General features: G+C 33.5%; 1 protein-coding gene across 2 annotated transcripts; it reads left to right on the forward strand.

The window, feature by feature from the left end:
* Window positions 1–2057: 2057 nt before the first annotated feature.
* Window positions 2058–20657, forward strand: bcat1 (branched chain amino-acid transaminase 1, cytosolic). 2 transcript variants are annotated; one of them, XM_073838060.1, is made up of 11 exons: window positions 2058–2153; window positions 4039–4080; window positions 15268–15468; window positions 15589–15699; window positions 15807–15926; window positions 16396–16556; window positions 16912–17054; window positions 18356–18441; window positions 18890–19030; window positions 19185–19259; window positions 19743–20657. In XM_073838060.1, the coding sequence occupies exons 1-11, from the start codon at window positions 2109–2111 to the stop codon at window positions 19779–19781; spliced, it is 1164 nt and encodes a 387-aa protein (XP_073694161.1). In that variant the 5' UTR covers window positions 2058–2108; the 3' UTR covers window positions 19782–20657. The 2 variants fall into 2 exon arrangements, with proteins under 2 accessions (XP_073694161.1, XP_073694162.1); XM_073838061.1 differs by lacking the exon at window positions 2058–2153 and adding an exon at window positions 3153–3188.
* The last annotated feature ends 369 nt before the right edge of the window (window positions 20658–21026 follow it).

A 21026-nucleotide genomic window follows, 5' to 3' on the forward strand; every position in this document is an offset into this window, starting at 1 on the left:
ATAAAAAAAGCTTTTGTAACATTATACCATTAAAAAGCCAGTCAGTATATTTTTGTTGTGTGTGTGAGAAAGTAATTAATACTTTAATTTAGCAAGGATGCTTTAAATTGATCAAAAGTGATTATAAAGACATTCATAATGTTACAAAAGATTTCTATTTCAGATAAATGCTGTTCTTCTGAACTTTCTATTCATCAAAGAAACCAGAAAATTTTACTCAGCTGATTTCAACATAATAATGATAATAATAATAATAGTTTGTTGAGCAAATCAGAATATTAAACTTATTTCTGAAGGATCATGTGACTGGAGTAATGCCTAAATATCCGCTTTGAAATCAAATCACAGGAATAAAATACATTTTAAATGTATTTAAATAGAAAACAGCTATTGTAAATAGTAAAAATATTTCAAAATTGTACTGTTTTTGCTGTACTTTGGATCAAATAAATGCAGGCTTGTTGAGTAGAAGAGACTTAAAAAAACATCTTACCATTTTACGGTTTAAAAACTTTTGACTGGTAGTATGAAGAAATAAAAACCTCACACTTTTACCTTTTACATATTTTCAAAGTCTCATCTCACATATACAACTAAGACCATCAAAAACAGACAAGCAAAAAAGGCAAACCAACCTGTCAAAATCCGACTAACGTTAATGGCGAATCAAACATAAACTTTGCACAAACTGACAGACGCAAAACGTTCTTGCCACTTTCAAGATGAAAATACCGGCCACCTTTAGTTTCATACAGGGTGTCTTTTATCTTTAGAGAACGTTTTTAGTGGACAAACAAATATTGAGACGCCAAGGTTGGGAAAAACAAACACACCTGAATCTGTTCAAATGTTACCGTCGCGGTCGGTTCACAAATACAAGCGTGTGAAGCGCCAAGCAGCTGATTGAAGGCCGTATTAAACCCTGTGGCGCACTGACACCGTGCGACCAATGATGGAACTGCAACTGACAGAGGGCGTATCATTCATAATTCCCTTACATTTACACTCAAATAAATGCGCATTTTATTCGTTTTTGAACAGTAAGATTTTTAATGTTTTTAAAGAGGTCTCTTCTACTCACCAAGGCTACGTTTTTACCCAAAGTACAGCAAAAACAATACAATTTTGAAATGCTTTTACTATTTAAAATAACGGCTTTCTATTTGAATATATATTTAAATGTAATTTATTCCTGTGATTTCAAAGCTGAATTTTTTAGCCTAATTACTCAGTCACATAATATTTATTATTATTATTATTATTATTATTATTATTGTCATTATTATTATTGTTTCAGGTTTCTTTGATAAACAGAAAGTTCAGAAAAACAGCATTTATCTGAAATAGAAATCTTTTGTAACATTATTGTCTTCATCATCACTTTCGATCAATTTAAAGCATCCTTGAAAAAGTATTCTTTTCTATAATTTCCCAAAAAAATTAATGAATTAATTAATGCATTAATTATACCGACTGCAAGCTTTTGAATAGCATAGTGTATAAAGTTACAAAAGCTTTTTATTTCAGATAAATGCAGATCTTTGAATCTTTCTATTCATAAAAAAATCTTTAAAAAAATTTACTCAACTGTTTTAAATATTGATAATAATAATAAATGTTTCTTGGATAGCAAATCAGCATATTAGAATGATTTGTGAAGAATCATGTGATACTTAAGACTGGAGTAATGATGCTGAAAATTCAGCTTTGATCACAGGAATAAATTACATTTTAAAATACATTCAAATAGAAAACAATTATTTTACATAATGAAAAAACATTTCTACATTTTCTGTTTTTGCTGTACTTCAGATCAAATAAATACAGGCTTGGTGAGCAAAAGAGACTTTTTTAACATTAAAAAATCTTACTGCTGTTCAAAAACTTTTGACTGTTAGTGAATATTTGAATATTAAATAACCTTCAGGCCAAGTGTCTATATGATATCCATCCCATAATTTCTCTCCATTACACAATCAATAATTTCTAATGATTGCACAAAACCTGTATTTCCATCTTGGTACACTTTCAAACATGTTTTGTTTGTTTTACCACATTGGCTTTGATATGTGTAATCTGTAAGGTTTACAGACGGCGCGCATTTCATCATGGCGAGCGTTGCATCAGCCACGAACGCACCATCATCTCAAGAGGTAAAGACGGGCGCGTCGCATTCATAGCGTTTTAGTTATAATAGACACACATCTATGGTTTTCACCTTCGTGTGTTTTATGATATGAATGTGCTTAAACAATTTCATAACATTTTTGTAATAAACCGCGTATGTAGGCACGTGCGCGCGCGGTGGTCGCGTGCGCGTTAAGACGGAGATTAATGAAATCTCTGTCGTGGCGCATAGGTTTTCACAGTTTTGAAAGCGCTATTCTGTGTTGTGTTGAAATTGACACCAACGTAGACGATATATTGTGTTAAACTGGAAATATGTCGTACGTTATATAACGTGTATATTATCTTTAAAGGTCATGCGTTCGTCAGATGTACGTTGTGTTTACGCACATCATGATGTAGGTTATTGATACACATACGTCACCGGACTACTGAAATAGGGAGGCAAAATGCCCTGTCAGGGTTTTTTAATCAAATATAAAATAAGGTTCTAGTTGCATTAATGTTGACATACTTTCCAGGTTAAACACACGTGGAATACTATCTTACGCTAACAGCGTATACAAATATTGCTTGTTAAATCGAAATATGATTTTTCACAGTTTTGCTTTGCTTGATATATAACAGGTACAAAACTACCACTAATTGTTCTGTAACTATTGCTTTTAGCGTGACCTTCTTTTTAGACTATTAGGAAACATCTTCTCCCAAACAACACTTGAGATAAAGCAATGATCACATTGACATAACACCATTCTCATACTGTGATACTCACAGTGTGAGTAAAATGTGAGCTAATTGTAAGCTAAAAATATTAAGCAGGTCAAATGTCAAATGCTGAATGTGACCTCACATTGTGAAAACATCCTGGGAGTTCACTATGAGATCAAACTGTTGACTGAACTGTAAACATTGCAAGTGTAATGAAGGGCAATGCATGGAGGTGTGCCTTTAATTCAATCCAGCTGATTGGTCACTAAAAATTGGCTCACTCACATATCATTTCATGTTTAAGCAACTACACGTTCATTTCATGACCGAACCTGACGATGTCTAAGTGGGTGAGTTCCTCAGGCATATGAAGTACTTTTTTTTATACTTACTATTATTTTAGGAGGGATTTTACTGGAACAATTGAATATTACAATAATTTTACAATAGTTTTTTGCATTTTCATTTAATTAAAAAGGTCATATTGTTTAGGCCATCATATACTTAAGTATTATTTTGGGATAATTTGCACTTTACTTGAGTGTTATTCAAATTGCTCGGTTACATTTGTAAGGCAAAAATATACTTTTTACCCCAAAGTCTTATTTTTCACAGGACATCAAGTCTTTTTCATCCACTGAGATTACAACCCACAGCTAATGTTCTATAGCACAAATCTGATTCAGTGTAAATTGTATATAGACAAAAATATGCTCTTTCGTCCTTGTAAGAAAACGTGTTATCATTTACCACAGCACAGTCTTCGACCTAAAGAAATATGTTATAATTATAGCTCTTGCTGAACACTTAAACTTAGTTGGTGACCATTCTATAAACAGATAGACTAAATATAAAGGTTTCAGTTTCAGGATGGAGGTTGGTGTCTTCTGTAGACAGGACATTTTTTGCATCCTGATTTCTTCAATCTGTTTCTAAAAGGTTTTACTTACACTCATGGATGTACGTTTTTGACTAGATAATTAAATTCAGCATTATTTTTATATCTTAGCTCATGCATCTTTATATAATAAGACATGAAGTGAATTTAGTTTAGCCTATGTATTCCCATTTTAAGGTACTTAAAGGGCCAAAGAGCTTTGCAAATGTATTGAATCGAAAATTTAAATGAGTTTGCATATGTGATTGCATATTTCAGCTTCAGTTATGCTTGTTATATGTTGCATTTTTGTTCCCTTTTAGGAACTTGAGAATGGTGTGGCTGGCAATGCCTCTAGCTTTAAGGTAAGACATATTATATACACATATTAGAGATTACTGTAAGTGACCCTGGACCACAAAACCAGTCATAAGTAGAGATGCACCGATCTGGATTTTGGGGGCCGATCACCGATCACCGATCACCAAAAGCAGTATCTGCCGATCCCGATATTACCGATCACAGCGTCAAATCCATAAATTCTTCAATATTGTTGTCTCATGTACAAACATTGACATTGTATTATTAGTATAAAAAGTAGGAAATGAGAAAGTATCATGAATTGACCAGTTTTATTGCAGGCTGAGGCAAATTTCAATATTGAACACTCTCAAGACTCTCAGACAACTTGGACTCAGCTTACATAGAGTAAGTGTTGCTTACTATCTTAAACTGTCTTTTGGCAGTAATTATGTACAACACAACATTTCACTCTTTTAGAGCTGACACAATTTGTAAACTATGAACCTTAGTTTTTCTGTGGAAAAAGTTAAATCTAATAAAAGAGTTAAATCTTAAAATAAAAAAATGATTGTGCAAAACACACATGTGCACCATAATAAACATTTAACTCTCAGGAGGCTCTTTCTTAAAATCACAATTTAGAGTTTAGCAACAAGCTTTTTGTGGAAAAATAAAATAAATATGCCATACATATGCATATACACATACATATACATATACAGGGTGCAATTTGTGAAAAAAAAACAGAAGGGGGGATGCTTTTAGAAACTTTTTTTTCTCTCTCCATAGGGAGAGGTTGACCAAACTGTTACTGTAATCTGTTAACAACGCGCATTATACCCGTCTTTTTAGACAAGAACCAGATAATGAGTGTCAGGTCATGCATTTTTTTTAATATGACAGAAGCTGTATTATGTGATCACAATTTAATAAAAACATTGTATTAATAGTAATGGTTTAATTTCAAACAACGAATACATTTTATAGAGAAGGTGAGCAAAGTATCAACGGAGCTTTTTGGAAACTCAGAATCAGTAAACCACTGCGTCGCAAAAAGATTCACTGTTTTGAAGCGCTCCAATCGGATCGCGAATCATTTGATTCAGTACGTTCAACTTCAAAGCGCGTATGGCGAATCATTTGATTTAGACGCCTTTAAAGCGCTTATTGCAAATAATTTGATTTAGATCGGGACGTAGGAGCGGCTTCGCGGGACGTTTTATCCCCACCGTGGATAAAAATAATTCAGCAGAGGCAGGGATGCATAGACCAGAGGGGAGGAAATCCCCTCACCGGCGACGTCATCTTCAGTGTTAATGCGTTGTAGAGACAGCCGCGCCCATTAGGAGACCCTAGTCTGAGAAGTGGGAATGCGTGCTCTGGCGGCTGTTTGTTGTTGTAAACGTCATCTGATCGGCCTGCTTATGGCGAGTTGATAATGCCTTTTCTAAGGCTAAGCAGAAGAAGACGAAGGCGCAGTCTACCCTTCCGTCGCCGTCAGTCCGTGTCAAATTTTGAATGGGATTAATAGGGAGGGCAGACGACGTACCCGCGGCGATGTCACGGCGACGTCACTGTTGGAACCAATAATGGCGGCGACGTGACGGCGGCCTACATGAGAAATGTATAAAAAAATTATGTGTGATAAGTACGTCTGAACTAGGTGCGTCGCCCCACAAGACGCCTGATTCATACGTCGTCTCCTTCAACTAAATTTAAAGTTTGCATTAAAGTAGATGTAGGCTATTTGTTATTGGCTATTACTTTTATTTAGTTAAAACAGTGCATAATAATTGCTGCATAATATGAAGTCTTTTTCGTGTATGATTAAGAATATGTGATAATGATATTTCATGTTCTGTTTAGCTATTACATTAGTTTTGGATTATGTCCGATGCTTCTTTTTCTTTTTGTAATTATTGCATGAGGAGTAGACACATTGTATAATGTCTTTTAAAATGCCTTAGGTCTATGTTAAATTCCCTTAATTATAACATTTTTAGCGTGTTTTTAAAAACATTTATTTGAGCAATAATACATCTCATGTAGACCATTCATATGTAACACGATTTCAAGTCAATAATAGAATCAATTAAAGAGCAAAACAAATAATAATTATAATTTAAATCGTTTTTTTTCTCCAGTCGAAAAAAGTAGCCTAAATTATGTCAGTGATTCTCTCATTTTTAAAGAGTATCTAAAATTATTTTATTTCGATCTGCAGTATAATAAAAAATAAATGAAAATTATTATGCAGAATATTAAATGAACATTATGCTAGCCTAACGAATTTTCTTCATAACGAATAGCCTACTTCAAAACGAAGTCTACATGTATTCATTAATCACGAATATGATAATATAGCATTATTTGTTCATGCATCAATCCATTAAAGAGCAAAAAAAAAAAAAATTCGTCTGCTGTGTATCCAAAATCCAAAATAGCAACCTCCTTTTAAGAAATTGCACAAATGTTTGCTGATTTTAGCATGCACTGAGCACGTTTTTGCACTTTAGAAGAATAAATGAAGATTGCTTACCTAACACGGCAAACGAATTTCAAGAAATCTTTTTTTTTTTTTTTTTGATGGATTCTACAATCAGGGATTAAAATGAATTGTCTGTAGACCTAAGTTAAATGCAGGCTATTTTTTTATTCGTTACATTTCCCAAGTTAATGATTACAACGAAATAAAACACTACGTAATAAATTCCAGTCACTGTAATATCAAAACCAAAGTATACAAAACCATATATATATGGTTTTGTATACTTTGGTTTTGATAATAATATATATGTATATGTATGTGTGTGTGTGTGTGTGTGTGTGTGTGTGTGTGTGTGTGTGTGTGTGTGTGTGTGTGTGTGTGTGTGTGTGTGTGTGTGTGTGTGTGTGTGTGTATATGTATGTATGTATGTATGTATGTATGTATGTATGTATATATAGTTTTGTATCAAATGGATGAGGATATTATATATCTAGCCTATATCTACATATAATTTTGTTTCGTCATATTCGTGATTTATTCATTTATATATGAAAACTTCGTTTTGAATAGGCTATAACTTATGTATATAGGTTATGAAGAAATTCGTTAGCCTAGCCTGAAGTTGTTTTATTCTTCATAACAAATTTTTAGAAGTTAAAAATGAAGGAATTAGCCTGTATTCTAATCTATAGATGGGGCAATAAGCTTAACTTGTGTTAGACTGCCGATCGAAATAATACTTGATCATCTTTAAAAATGAGAGAATCACTGACATAATTTAGGCTATCGATTGAATAAAAATGAAACTATTTAAATTTGCAGGTAAACTTACGAATTGAAAAAGACAAGAAATAAAGCACAACAACAGAGATTTTTCCTATCAAGCAAAATGTTTGATAAAATTACTAAATTAATGCTGAATGACATATGACAGGAAACGCTTCTCCGCTATAGCTGCAGTGACAAATATTAAATGTTTAAAAAATCTTTGTGAAAACGAATGGCAATGACTGGTTCTTGGATTCTAAGATTATTATCTTTAGACACAGTCGGACACTTTTTTGCCAAGAACAGACCCAGACCTACTGGGCACGATCCGTCCTTAAGACCAAATTCCATTCATGGCTGTAGCGTAGCGTGTCGGCTTTAGTTTCAGGAATTTATCATTGGGACGCTAATCGGCCATTTTAATTGAAAGATGAAGGCGGTGATATTAATGTTGTCCACTAGATGGAGCCACAGGAGAAGGAATCTTCTACCCCTAATATAAGTGGGACTGACAGCTTGACATCCATTTTTCCCAGTGAACTCATCTGGCCACAGCACAGAGATGAGATGAGCTATGGCCCAGTGGACCAACAGCATCACTTGATATATAGCTTTCTGATGAGCCAAATCTGATAACCTTAAATATTACTAATACTACTGTACTTATATATAAGTACTGTACTTATATATATACTACTACCCTGCTCACAAACTGCTTCAAAACAGCCCAATTTAGATACTATAAAACCCTTTTTTATTTTGCCTCTGTCCCGTTTTTTAGTGTGGTGTAGCCATCAAAATTTGTTTATATTTACAAAATATATTTAAGTTGGTCAGTGAAACTTGGAAAATCTATTCTTTGTACTTTTGTCAATTAAATAAAAGTTAAAGAGAATTATCAAATTTACAGATTCCTGATTTTTATTGCATTTTACAATTTGTTATTAAATTATTAAACATTTATCTGAAACATTACGTATTGTTCTTGTTGGGATTTTTATTCATGCTGTAAAATGTATTAATTATTTTAAAAACATTGTGTCTATTTTGTATTTTTTTTAGTCATCAAAATTATTGGATAATAAAATGAAAGTGTACTTTGATTTTTATTCTTATGATTTTTTTTCTATTGATCTAGTATTCTGACAATCCATAACTTATGATTTCATTCTTAGCTTTATTCCATGTGCAAGGAGAGTACGAACAGTGCCTTCAAGTGATGAGATTTTAAAAACAAAAACTTTTGTTTCACAGAAGAAAGAAAATAACAAAAGGACTGAAATGAAATTAAAATGATTAGCCTATAGTGATTACTTGGTTTTGAAGTTCTTCATTTTCGTTAACTATCCCTTTAAGTAAAATGCAAATACATCCCTTTAAATAAAATAAAACACAAGGCTATATCCATCAAAATATACTTAAGGTATTGTTTAATTACTTATTATGTTACTTGATTTTAAATAAACATGTTCATCTTTGATTTTTATTGTATGAAACTGGGGAAATTACCGCTGTGCTGACAATGTATTACAAATTCAACAAATCTAACAGAGACATTCTTATCAGAATCAGAATTCCTTTATTTATCCCCGAGGGGAAATTCTATTCACACGTCTATTGAGGCGACGTAACTTATCACGCGTCTGTTGAGGCGACGCACTTCTCCACGGCGTTGGTGTCACGCGTCTGTGTGGCGACGTAACCCTTCTCAAACGAAAAAGTACACGACCGTCGCCTTCGGCTGGTAATCCGTGGCACGATCCACTCGCCATAGCCTGCTCTGATCTATTTTGAGAACTCCGATCAAAACCGATAGCGCCCCTATCGGTCGATTGCGATCGGATGCCGATCGATCGGTGCATCTCTAGTCATAAGGGTAATTTTTTTTTAAATACAGATTTTATCATCTGAAAGATCATTTGAATAAATAACATTTGCATTGATGTATGGTTTGTTAGGAGAATATTTGACCAAGACAAATATTTGAGGGTGCAAAAAAATTTAAATCTTGAGAAAATCGCCTTTAAAGTTGTCCAAGTTCTCAGCAATGGATATTACTAATCAAAAATTATGTTTTGATATATTTACGGTACAAAACGTACAAAATAGCTCCGTGAAACATGATCTTTAATTAATATCCCAATGATTTTTGGCATAAAAGAAAAATCGATAATTTTGACCCATACAATGTAATGTTGGCTATCGCTACAAATATATCCATGCTACTTATGGTTTTGTGGTCCAGGGTCAGATATATAAAAATACAGATTGCTATATATTTAATACAAATATAGTGTAATAAACAGCACTTGCCTTTAGCGGAATGTCCATTGGCATCATTCTGATGTTTGATTGATACACCAGACAATTAGAAACTCTCCTCCTCAGTCAAAACTTGATTATTTCTCTGATAAATCCACTTTTCATACAGTCTTATGGTCGTCTCAGCGTCCGCATACTGTTTCCAAGCATTCTGAGTGGCTATACTGTCTCATTTGAGTTGACTAATGGTAGACTCCTTGTCCCATAGTATACAGTATTTTGACCTCCATGGCTCCAAAATGTGACCTTGGACCCTCTTTTTGGCAGTTAGCAGAAAGGTCCTAGCTCTTCCAAGAGGTCCCGTGCTGAGTAAAAGAGAATCCAGTCTCTCAGATCACTGTAAGCCCTGTCAATCAAGCTTGGCTTGGCTTTGGGCATGCTCTCTGTTTCTCTCTACCTTTCTCTGACTCAGGTGGTGATTAAGCCTGAGTTCTTTTCAACACACAAGCTAAATCACACCAATAAACACAGTATTATAGTGAAATTTCTGCAATCGTGCCTCAGTTTGGTGGCTGCTTGCAAAGTTAGAGCATTAGTATGTGCCTGAGGGAAAGATGTAATATTGAAGCAGTAAAGTACACTCAAAAAGTAAACTTTAACTCACATTCATGTTGTTCCCATATGACCCATATGACTTTCCTACTTCCTTGGAACATGAAAAGAGACATTTTAAAGAATATGTTGGTCAGTTTTTTCTTGCATTATAATGAATGGGCACTGAAGCTCTTATAGTTCAAAACTGACACAATTTTTGTTTTGAAAGTTATATGATACTCTGTGTGAGGAACAGACTGAACTTGAACACATCATTTAATTCTGATCAGCTTTACAAAATTAACCCCCCCCCCCCCCCCCCAAAAAAAAAAAAAAAATTGCATTTGCTCACAGCATTGAATGCTTTTTTTCTCAATTTTATATTATTCATTATATCACCCGCTTTGCAGGTAAATGCAACATGTTTTGCAAGCAATCAATTCAAATGAGATTTGCAAATCAACTGAATAAATTTTTCTCTAGGTTTGATGAAGGGAATATTTTAGATCAGAATATAAGTATTATTAATTTATTAATTCAGTCAGACCAGAGTGGGCAGACAGAATTGATCTTACAATTTAACAGGTGAGGAGCACTCTTAAACAATTAAACCAGAGGAAGGCTCCAGGACCAGATTACCTCAGTGCATTCATTCTGAAAAATTTTGCAGATGAGCTTGCACCTGTATGGCAGCCTATTTTTTAGAGGTCGTTAGACACCCACGTTATCCCTGATATGTGAAAGACTTCACATGTAATACCTCTTCCAAAGAAATCGGGGGCAGAGGAATTAGGTTTATTAGGTTAGATTTTCGGCCTACAGCTCTAACTCATATTATTATGAAAACCTTAGAGAAAATTGTGGTAAAACAACTCCTAAAGTCAGTGGAAGGCAATTTAGATGCTTGTCAGTTTGCATATAAGCAAAATCATAGTGCTGAAGATGCAATAGTAACATTGTTACATTTGATCCAGAAACACATGAAATTATTCTAAATTAATACATTAATGAAGAATAAAAAAAGAAAGTAAAACACAACACAAATGTATGGTTGCTCTCTTGAAGCAAAACACACACAGTTTGCATTTGAGGATCCTCAGATGCTTAAATATCCTCTTTGGGGCTTAATATGTTAGGTTGTATCTGCATTTTTGGGTGGAACAGGCTTATAGAAGATAGAAGGCCACTGAATACAAAGGGATTTGTAACTTTATTTGGAATTTATGTCACAGTTCTGAATTTTTTTCTCACAATTGCAAGTTTACATACTTTTTTCTTAAAATTGTAAGATATAAACTCACAGTTTTGAGTAACAAAGTCTAATTGTGATATAAACTCGCAATTGTATGTTTTACACTCAGAATTGTGAGATATAAACTCGCAAATCTGACTTTTTTTCTCAGAATTGCATGATATAAACTTGCAATTCTGAGAAATGAAGTCAGAATTGTTTGATATAAACTCGCTGTTGCGAGTAATACAGTCTGAATTGTGAGATATAAATTCTGCCTTTTTCCTCAGAATTGCGAAGTATTAAGTCAGAATTGTGAGATATAACCTCATGGTCTTTTTAAACTCAAAATTGGACTTTATAACTACCACTATGAGTTTATATCTCGCAATTATGAGAAAAAAATCAGTTGCAATAAACTCAATTGCAAGAAAAAAGCTTTTTGCAGAGGTGTTTATTTTTGGGTTCATCATGGCAGTGTGCAGAGCATTGTTTGTCTATTGATCAGGATAAGCGCATTTAAGCTTCTTGAAGGGACTGTATGAGGACAAACATGGCAATGACTTGATGATGGCCACAAAGCAGCTCTCATTACAGTGAAACCTCAACAAAATTATAGCTTTCTTAAAAATAGCACATTCTTTATACTATGTAAAGTACTAATTAGCATACTAACTAAAGAACTGAAAACACCATCTTCAACAACAATAATAGCACTCCTGTTGACCACCACTGTAAATCTGCCAACATGATTGCTTTGGAGACTCAACAGAGATTACGGATGGTTGTTCAATTGGATCTAGCATATTTATAGTCAGGTAGTCACAAAGTACTTGTAAACTGAGGTGTCAGACAGCACAGTCCTCAGATTCCTGCTGCTTTACAAGTCGGTGCCTGAAAATGTAGAGCTGCTGTCACTGTGCACAATTAAATTTTAAAATGTCATAATTCTTTGCTTTCAAGTAGCACAGGACAGGTATATTTGTAGGAACAGCTAAAAATACATTGTATGGGTCAAAATTATAGATTTTTCTTTTATGCCAATATTAGTAAAGATCATGTAACATGAAGATATTTAGGAAATTTCCTACTGTAAATATATCAAAACTTAATTTGTAATTAGTAATATGCATTGCTAAGAACTTCATTTGGACAACTTTAAATGCAATTGTCTTAGTATTTAGATTTTTTTGCATCCTTAGATTACAGATTTTCAAATAGTTGTATCTTGGCCAAATACTGTATCAATTTAAAGAAAATTGACCCTTATGACTGATTTTGTGGTCCAGGGTCACACGCACACACACACACACATATATATATATATAAAATCTGTATTTTATCACAAATTCCATTTTTTCCATTTTAATTTTTTTTCTTAATTTTAGTTTTTATATAAACTATTTTTTAATGCATAAAATAAAAATATTAATCGAAAAGCATGTCTAATTAATTTAAATCATGAAACTTACACAATTTAACAGCAATTTATTTAAAGTTGAACAAAAATTACAGTTTTAAGGCCCTGCGAAATGTTTTTTTTTTTTTCAAATTCAGTTTTATTTTAACCAAACTCTGTGTTTTCCATTCATTTTCTGGATTCTGTTTAATGGTTTCATACAATTTTGTCTAAATAAATGATTTTATAATTATTTATTATTAAATAAATATTGAATTAATTATTAAATTATTATTTTAAATTAAATTATTATTTTTCCCAGATATATTGTGTTGTGTATTTAAATTGTTCTGGTAAATATTCCTTTAAAAATGTTTTAATAATAATTTTATTAGTAGTAGCAGTACTATCATTACATTGAGTAATGTATTTCTGTCACAATTTCTTCAAGTTAAACCAAACCTTTTCTGTTTCTTTATGATCTGATGATAGTTTTTCTCAAAAGAAACAGTATTTTTATCTGTTAATGCACTATATTTAGGCGGTAGAGGCTGAAAATACAGCGTCACATTCTGGATTCCATGTCCATCATAGAACCCTATATATACAGTTGCAATCAAAATTATTCAACCCCCTTGACCTGCAAGAGATTTTGCTGCAGAGAACAACATTTTGTGAAAACAATTCAACAAAGGCATGAGTAAACTATTAAAGAAAGTTTATTAATACACATTTGAGTAATTCTGAGAACGTAAGTTCATGAATAATGACAAAAAATCGAATTGTCTCTAAACATTCATGTTCAAAATTATTCAACCCCTGAAAGTAAATTTGGTGTAGAATCTTTTATTCTTTAAAACCACCAATAAACACTGCCTGGAAGTGCTTAGATGCGTCTGTCACCTTTCTGCTGCAATCTTGGGCCATTCCTCCCCTGAAAAAGCTTTCAGATCACTGATCATCTTTGGTTTTTACTTTTCCACTGCTTGCTTCAAATTCAACCATGTATTTTCAATGAGAAATAAATCTGGAAACTGAACAGGCCACTTAAAAACATTCTGTGACAGATTCCTAAACCAAGCTTAAGTAGATTTGAACGTATACTTTAGGATGATTGTCCTGCAGGAAAGTCCATTGATTATTAGCTTCAGACTTTGCTCAAAAGGCATCACAATGTTTGCCAAAATGGTCTTATACTTTCATAAATCAATGACATCCTTTGTATGGTCATGTTTTCCACATCCTGCTACAGTAAAACAACCCCATAACAGGACTGGTTCACCTCCATGTTTGACGATGGAGATGGTGTTCTTCTACTTATAAGCTTTGTCATTTTTGCACCAGACATACTGCTGATCTATATGCCCAAAACGTTCTAGTTTGGACACATCACTCCATAAAACAATCTTCCAGAACTCCACAGGTCTATCCAAATGAATTTTGGCACGTTCAAGGCAGCCTTTTTGTTCTTCTTGGTCAAGAGTGGCATTCAGCAAGATTCCTCAACATGAAGACTACACTTGTCTAGTGTTCCTCTTGTACACAGCATTGAAATATTTTTCCTCCTTTCGTCGGGTCATCTTGCAAGTCTTTGGCTGTACATTGCAAGTTTTTCTCAGTTGATCTGATCAAACATTTTATGATATTGTGCTTTTTTGTTCAACAGCCTCAAAGGTTTTCTGGTTCAACACACTTTAATCTAAGGAATACGGCTGCCAGCTGTGTCTCTAGGAACTAGGAATCTTCATGTAATTTTAGACTTTCTAATATAGCAAACTATTTCTTCTCTATTGAGTTTGTGTGAGCTTTGTTGACTTTACCATATTTGCTACTCACCTTCAGCACATGCATGGGCTAAGAGTATACTATCTGTAACACCCTAAGCTAATTCCATTTTGAATAAGTTTGTAAAGGCTTAAGGCAATTTTTTAAGACAATTTTGTTCCTGACCATAAAAATAACTGTCTTAAAACAGCAATGTTGAATAGGGGTTAAATAATTTTGGCATAGCTGTGTTATTAAAAAATCCTATAACTCAAAAACATTAAATTATATATTGACATTATCACTTTTTAATATGCCAGAAAACTGTTGTAGATACAATTTAGTACTGGATCTTCAGAAAGAGCAAAAAAAAACATTTGTAAAGTACTGCAGTCTCTGGGGGGATTGAATAATTTTGATTGCAACTGTATATATATATATATATATATATATATATATATATATATATTGCTAATAAACACTGAGGTCAGTGTGGTGCTTACCTTTCCACCGTAATCTGGGATTACAGAAGGCTGCTGAAGGAACATGTAATCTGTGAGAGTGTCTAATCCCAGAGTTTCAGAGTTTGAGTGCATTTTTGTCAGGCAGAGTGATTCATAAAACTGACTACAGGGATAGTGAGATGGATTTCACAGACTGACCCTATTCTGTGTCTGTAAAAAACTCTTGGCTGGTGTGTTATGTCATCTGATGCTGAGTATTTTTGGCTATGTTCTGTTTAGGCCGCAGACACAGTGCTACAGTTAGCACAGACCCATAAACCAAAACCTGACCCGAATGGCCTGGTGTTTGGGACTGTCTTCACTGACCACATGCTGACCATTGAGTGGAGTCTTGAGGAAGGCTGGCAGAAGCCGCACATCCAGCCTTTTGGGAACCTGTCCATACATCCAGGATGTTCTGCCCTGCATTACGCTGTACAGGTCTGTCCACACCATCTGGAGTTTCATCTGTGTGGTTAGACATCATAATATGTAAAATCGTTTCCACAGTTAATAATTAGCGTTTATTTATGTTTAAATGTAAATACATACTGTGTGCAGCTTTTTGAAGGTATGAAGGCATACCGGGGACCAGATAACAAAGTGCGTCTCTTCAGACCCATGGTAAACATGAAGAGGATGATGAAGTCTGCCCACAGAGCCTGTCTGCCTGTAAGATTGACACCTCTTTCCTCTTTATCTCACTCACATTGAGTATTTAATCAAGATACAGACACAAAACTGCATGTCTGTTTCTCATATTCTCTGTTTATATGTAGAGTTTTGATGGTGCAGAGTTGTTGGAGTGCATCAGGAAGTTAGTGGAGGTGGATCAAGACTGGGTTCCTCACTCAGACTCTGCCAGTTTGTACATCCGGCCCACCTTCCTGGGCACAGAGGTTAGAGCTATATAAACACTCATGCTTGCGATAATCTCATTTTGACTATTTTTCAGGTTTTCATATTATGCAATTCACAAATGCATGTGGCCCTGGACCACAAAACCACTCATAATTTTGAGATTTATACATCAGCTGAATAAATAAGCTTTCTATTCATGTATGGTTTGATAGGGCAATATTTGGCTGAGATACAACTATTTGAAAATCTGGAATCTCACGGTGCAAAAAATCTAAATATTGAAAGTTGTTCAAATTAAGTTAATAGCAATGCAAATTACTAATCAAAAATCAAGTTTTGATATATTTATAGTAGGAAATTTACAAAATATCTTCTTTAGACTTTTACTTAATGATACTTAGATGAATGCATAATAGCTATACATTTAAAAATTACTTTTGCATTGCATGAATGAACACATTAAGTTTTCATAACTTATGTTTTCTTTAAATATGCCTTTGTGAGCAGCCCACCCTTGGTGTCAAGAAGCCCAACAAGGCATTGCTGTTCGTCATCCTCTGTCCTGTGGGCTCTTACTTCAGCACGGGAGTTAAACCAGTGTCTCTGTGGGCCGACTCCAAATACATCAGAGCCTGGAGAGGAGGCACAGGCGACTGCAAAATGGGGGGGTGAGCAAATGAATGAGAGATGGAATGAGAGAGAGAGTATTTAACTATAAAACACCAAATGAATGAGGAGCATTGTTGCAAGCTAATTGGCACATTCCTAACTTTGTTCCAAATGTTTGCAAGCTTGGTTTAATATTGTAACCTCATAGTAAACTTTTGGATTTGTGTGTGCAATCTAGCTTAAAACTTCTCACATGAGAGCAGATTTATATGCAGAACGTATCAGCAATGCAGTCAGTACTGAATTATTTTCGGAAGGAATGATAATGCCACAAGACAATGGGGTTTTTCAGGGCTAAGACAGATCTTTGATTGTGGAAAAATAGTACAATGTGTGAAACCTCCATTTTTTTAGGAACTATGGTGCATCTATCTATGCCCAGTACAAGGCAGTGGATTACGGCTGTCAGCAGGTTCTGTGGCTGTATGGGGAGGACCATCAGATCACGGAGGTCGGCACAATGAACCTTTTCCTCTACTGGATCAATGAGAAAGGAGGTGATGGCTGTTTACATTTGTAAATGGTTACTTTTTTACTCTTTGTTTTAATAGACAAATTGGTTATGCATATTTACTTTAACAGAAAATACAAAGTATGTGCAGTTAAAAGTAAATTTGCAGGACCTTCAAAAGGCTACAATCAATTATTTACATTTTCATGGAAGCTAATTTCTGCCAGAGAATACAAAAAGTAATTGTGGCTTTAAAAAAAACAACAACTCTGAATTGCAAGTTAAAAGCTTAGTAAAAAAAAACCTATGCCATCATTTATTTAAAATACATATATTTCATACTAAGTATACTTCAAAAATCCATTAACATGTTTATTGGCATATCACATAAGACTTATAATTAAACCTCATTTAGAGTATTTCTTTATTTCTTTTTTTCTTAATATTATGGAAGCCTGTTTCTGCCACTGAATAAAAAATGTAAAATAAATAAATAAATAAATAAGGTTATTCCGAGTCTTTTTTCACAAAATTGTGATACAAACTCGCAATTCTGACTTTTTTCTCAAAATTTTGAGATATAAACGTACAATTTTGAAAAATAAAGATATATTTTTGATAAATAAAGAAATTCTGACCTTTTTTTCACAATTGCAAGTTTGTTTCTTGCAATTCTGACTTTTTTTCTCACAACTGCAATTTTATATCTCGCTGATCTGACTTTTTCTCACAATATTGACTTTATTCTCAGAATTGTGAGATATAAACTTATAAATAAAATAAGTCCAAATTGGAGGGGGGAAGATTGATATATACTCACAATTGCAAGTTTATATCTCACAATGCTGACTTAACTCGCAATTGCACAAAAGTGTCACAATCTTGAAATATAACTTCACAATTCTAAGAAAAAATCTTGAAGTTCTGACTTTATTTCTCAGAAGTGCAACTTTATCTCGCAGTTCTGGCTTTATAACCTGAAATTGCATGTTTACATCATGAAATTCTAAGAAAAAGTCAAAATTGTGAGTTTATATCATGCAATTCTGACTTTATAACTCACAATTGCATGTTTATATCTCACAATTCTGAGAAAAAAATGTCAGAAGTGCAAGTTTGTGTCACACAATTGTGAGAAAAGTCAGAACTGCAAGATGTAAACTGTAAAAAAAAAAGAGTCATCGTTTTTTATTCATCGGCGGACACAGCCTTTCATAGCTTCCCTACTAAACATCTATATTGACATCTAGTGGTCAAAAAAAGACAGCAGCAGCAACAGTTCACAGCAACTTTAATATCTGAGGGAAAAAGTTTAAAATAAAAAAACATATGTTTTTTTCTTTCCAGAGGAGGAGCTGGCAACACCACCTTTAGATGGCATTATTCTGCCAGGCGTTACACGGCTAAGCATCCTAGAACTTGCTCGCGAATGGGTAAAACTTGTCAAAACCATGCTATCAGGAAAAAAGTACAAAATTGTATCTTTATATGTACAACAGCTTGTTACTTTCACCCTCATGTTGTTACAAACCCGTATGACTCTCTTTCTTTTAATGAAACAAAAAAGATAACAATATTTGGAAGAATGTTCATTTCCCATTGACTTCCATTTCATTTTTTTTTTTGTCCATACAATGGACTTCAAAGGGAACTGACACTGTTCAGGTACTAACATTCTTCAAAATAGAAAGGTTTGGAGTGACATGAGTAAATTACAACTGAATTTTCATTTTTGTGTGGACTGTCCCTTTAAGGTACTACATTGAACCTTTTAGGGGCAAGTAAGGTAGAAAGTTGTCCGTTTTAAGGGCACTACCCCAGTGACATTATTACACATTTATTCTCAGAGAGTTTGGTTCAAAGTTTCATTTTATCTAACAGGGAGAGTTCAAAGTATCCGAGCGCTATTTGACCATGGCTGACCTGCGGCAGGCTCTGGAGGAAAACAGAGTGAGAGAGATGTTTGGTTCTGGAACTGCTTGTGTTGTTAGTCCAGTTGGCAGGATCTTGTATCAGGGAGAGGTGAGTTCAGTTTGTTTTGGATGGTTAGAGCACCGCACAATGGTTCAGTATCAAAACTACTAGCGAATCAACAGATTTTTACCCCTGGGTCAACATTTTTGGAGTTTAACAAATTTTCTATGTGTTTTTCTTATACTAATCTCCTCCCATATAGAATCTACATATTCCATGTGAAGGAAACTTTCCTCCACTTGCCTCAAGACTGCTAAAGGAGCTCACAGATATTCAAGTAAGACACCACATACACATATTTCATAGCCTTTTATAATGTATGTTAGTGTTATTTGTAACAGAATGTAATGCATATTTCATGATTCTGTTAAATACATTAAAACTATGTTGAAATTATTATTTTATTGTTTTTTTTTTCTTGTAGTTTGCATTTTATTCTGCTTAATATACCTTTTAATATTTAATTTATATAATATTAATAACATTTCATAAAATAATATAATTATTTGCATATTTTTTGATGAGGCCTAAAAGTTGGGTTATTGCACCCTCATGTGGTAAAATGGAAAAATTAGGCTTTAATTTTTTTTTCTATGTTGTAGAGGGGTTACAATAAAACAATTGTATTCTGGCAACTCCTCAACAAGAACAAAAAACATTTAACCTCTGTTTTTCCATCTCAACCTACATTGGGCAAATAGAACTAAATCATATTATGCCATTTTGTTTTCATCTTTGCAACATTTTTGCTTTTTTGCAGTATGGGCGGACCCCCAGCGAATGGTCTTGCATCGTATAAAGGAACCTCACCTATGTCAACGAACACTAGCTCTTTAAAACATTTCAAACATGCACAATATATACAAAATAGCTTTATTTGTGGCTTCATGGAATAATTACTTGCCAAGTTCATGTGTGTTTTGTTTTGTATAAAGTTTACCAGCTAACTAAAACCTGGTCTAGCGATAATATGTTGCTTTTTAGCATACTACACAACCACTTATATGCCTCCTTATAGTCACAGTTTATTCTAATCATCAGTAACCAGCAAATCACAGTTGGTGACCAACCAATCAATAAAACTTGCTGATATTGCTGTTATATGAGGTATATGAGATCGAAACTTTCAGTGGAACTATGATACACTTCATTATTGATGGTGTTAATAATATGCAGTTATTGTCATACTGCACAAACTCTTTAAACTTATGAAAGACATTTATAGATATTTAAGGTTGTATGTTTATGTGGTAGAACCTTATTTTTAAAACCTTTTTTATTTTTGGATTTCAATGTTCAACATATAAAAAAATGTCAATGTTGTAATGGTTGTAATGTTTACTTTTAGATGACAATAGTGGTTAAAGATGTTTTAAAACGCTTCCATTCCAAGCGCACAAACTCAGAGGTATATTTGATGGAGATCCTTTTTTGCACCCAAAGGGAACCTTAAAATCCATCTTATGTTTGTTTGAAGATGTTTGTATGATCCAACTGAACCATCATATGATGTAGACCTTTGTTGGTAGGAATAAGATTTTAATAATTACAAAAGCACAAATTATATAATATAGATTTAGAGATATGTAATACCATATTGTTAAATGCCAAAGTATTTTAGTGATGTATTAAGTATTTTGTGCAATGATATCCGAAATAAATATTTTAAAAAGCATCATTGCTTTCTTTTATTCTTTCTTTCTTACTTGCTTAATTCACTCAAATATTTATATAATATAACAAATGCATATTTTATTTGTATATATTTTATTTGCTGTCATGTTTACAGTAATAGTTCACCCAAAAATGAAAATTCTGTCATTTAATCAGTAAACTCAAGTTGCCACAGTTGCAAACAAAAATGTTCGTCCCCACTGACTTGGTAAAAAATATGAAATAAAAAACTGAAGTCAATGAGGACCAGAAACTGTTTGGTAAACCACACTCTTCAAAATATCTTCTTTCATGTTCAACAGAAGAAAAAAAATCATACGGTTTGGAACAACAGGAAATTGACTAAATTATGACATTATTTTTATTTTTG

This window comes from Garra rufa, chromosome 4, assembly GCF_049309525.1.
Source record: "Garra rufa chromosome 4, GarRuf1.0, whole genome shotgun sequence".
In the NCBI taxonomy this organism is placed as follows: Eukaryota; Metazoa; Chordata; class Actinopteri; order Cypriniformes; family Cyprinidae; genus Garra; species Garra rufa.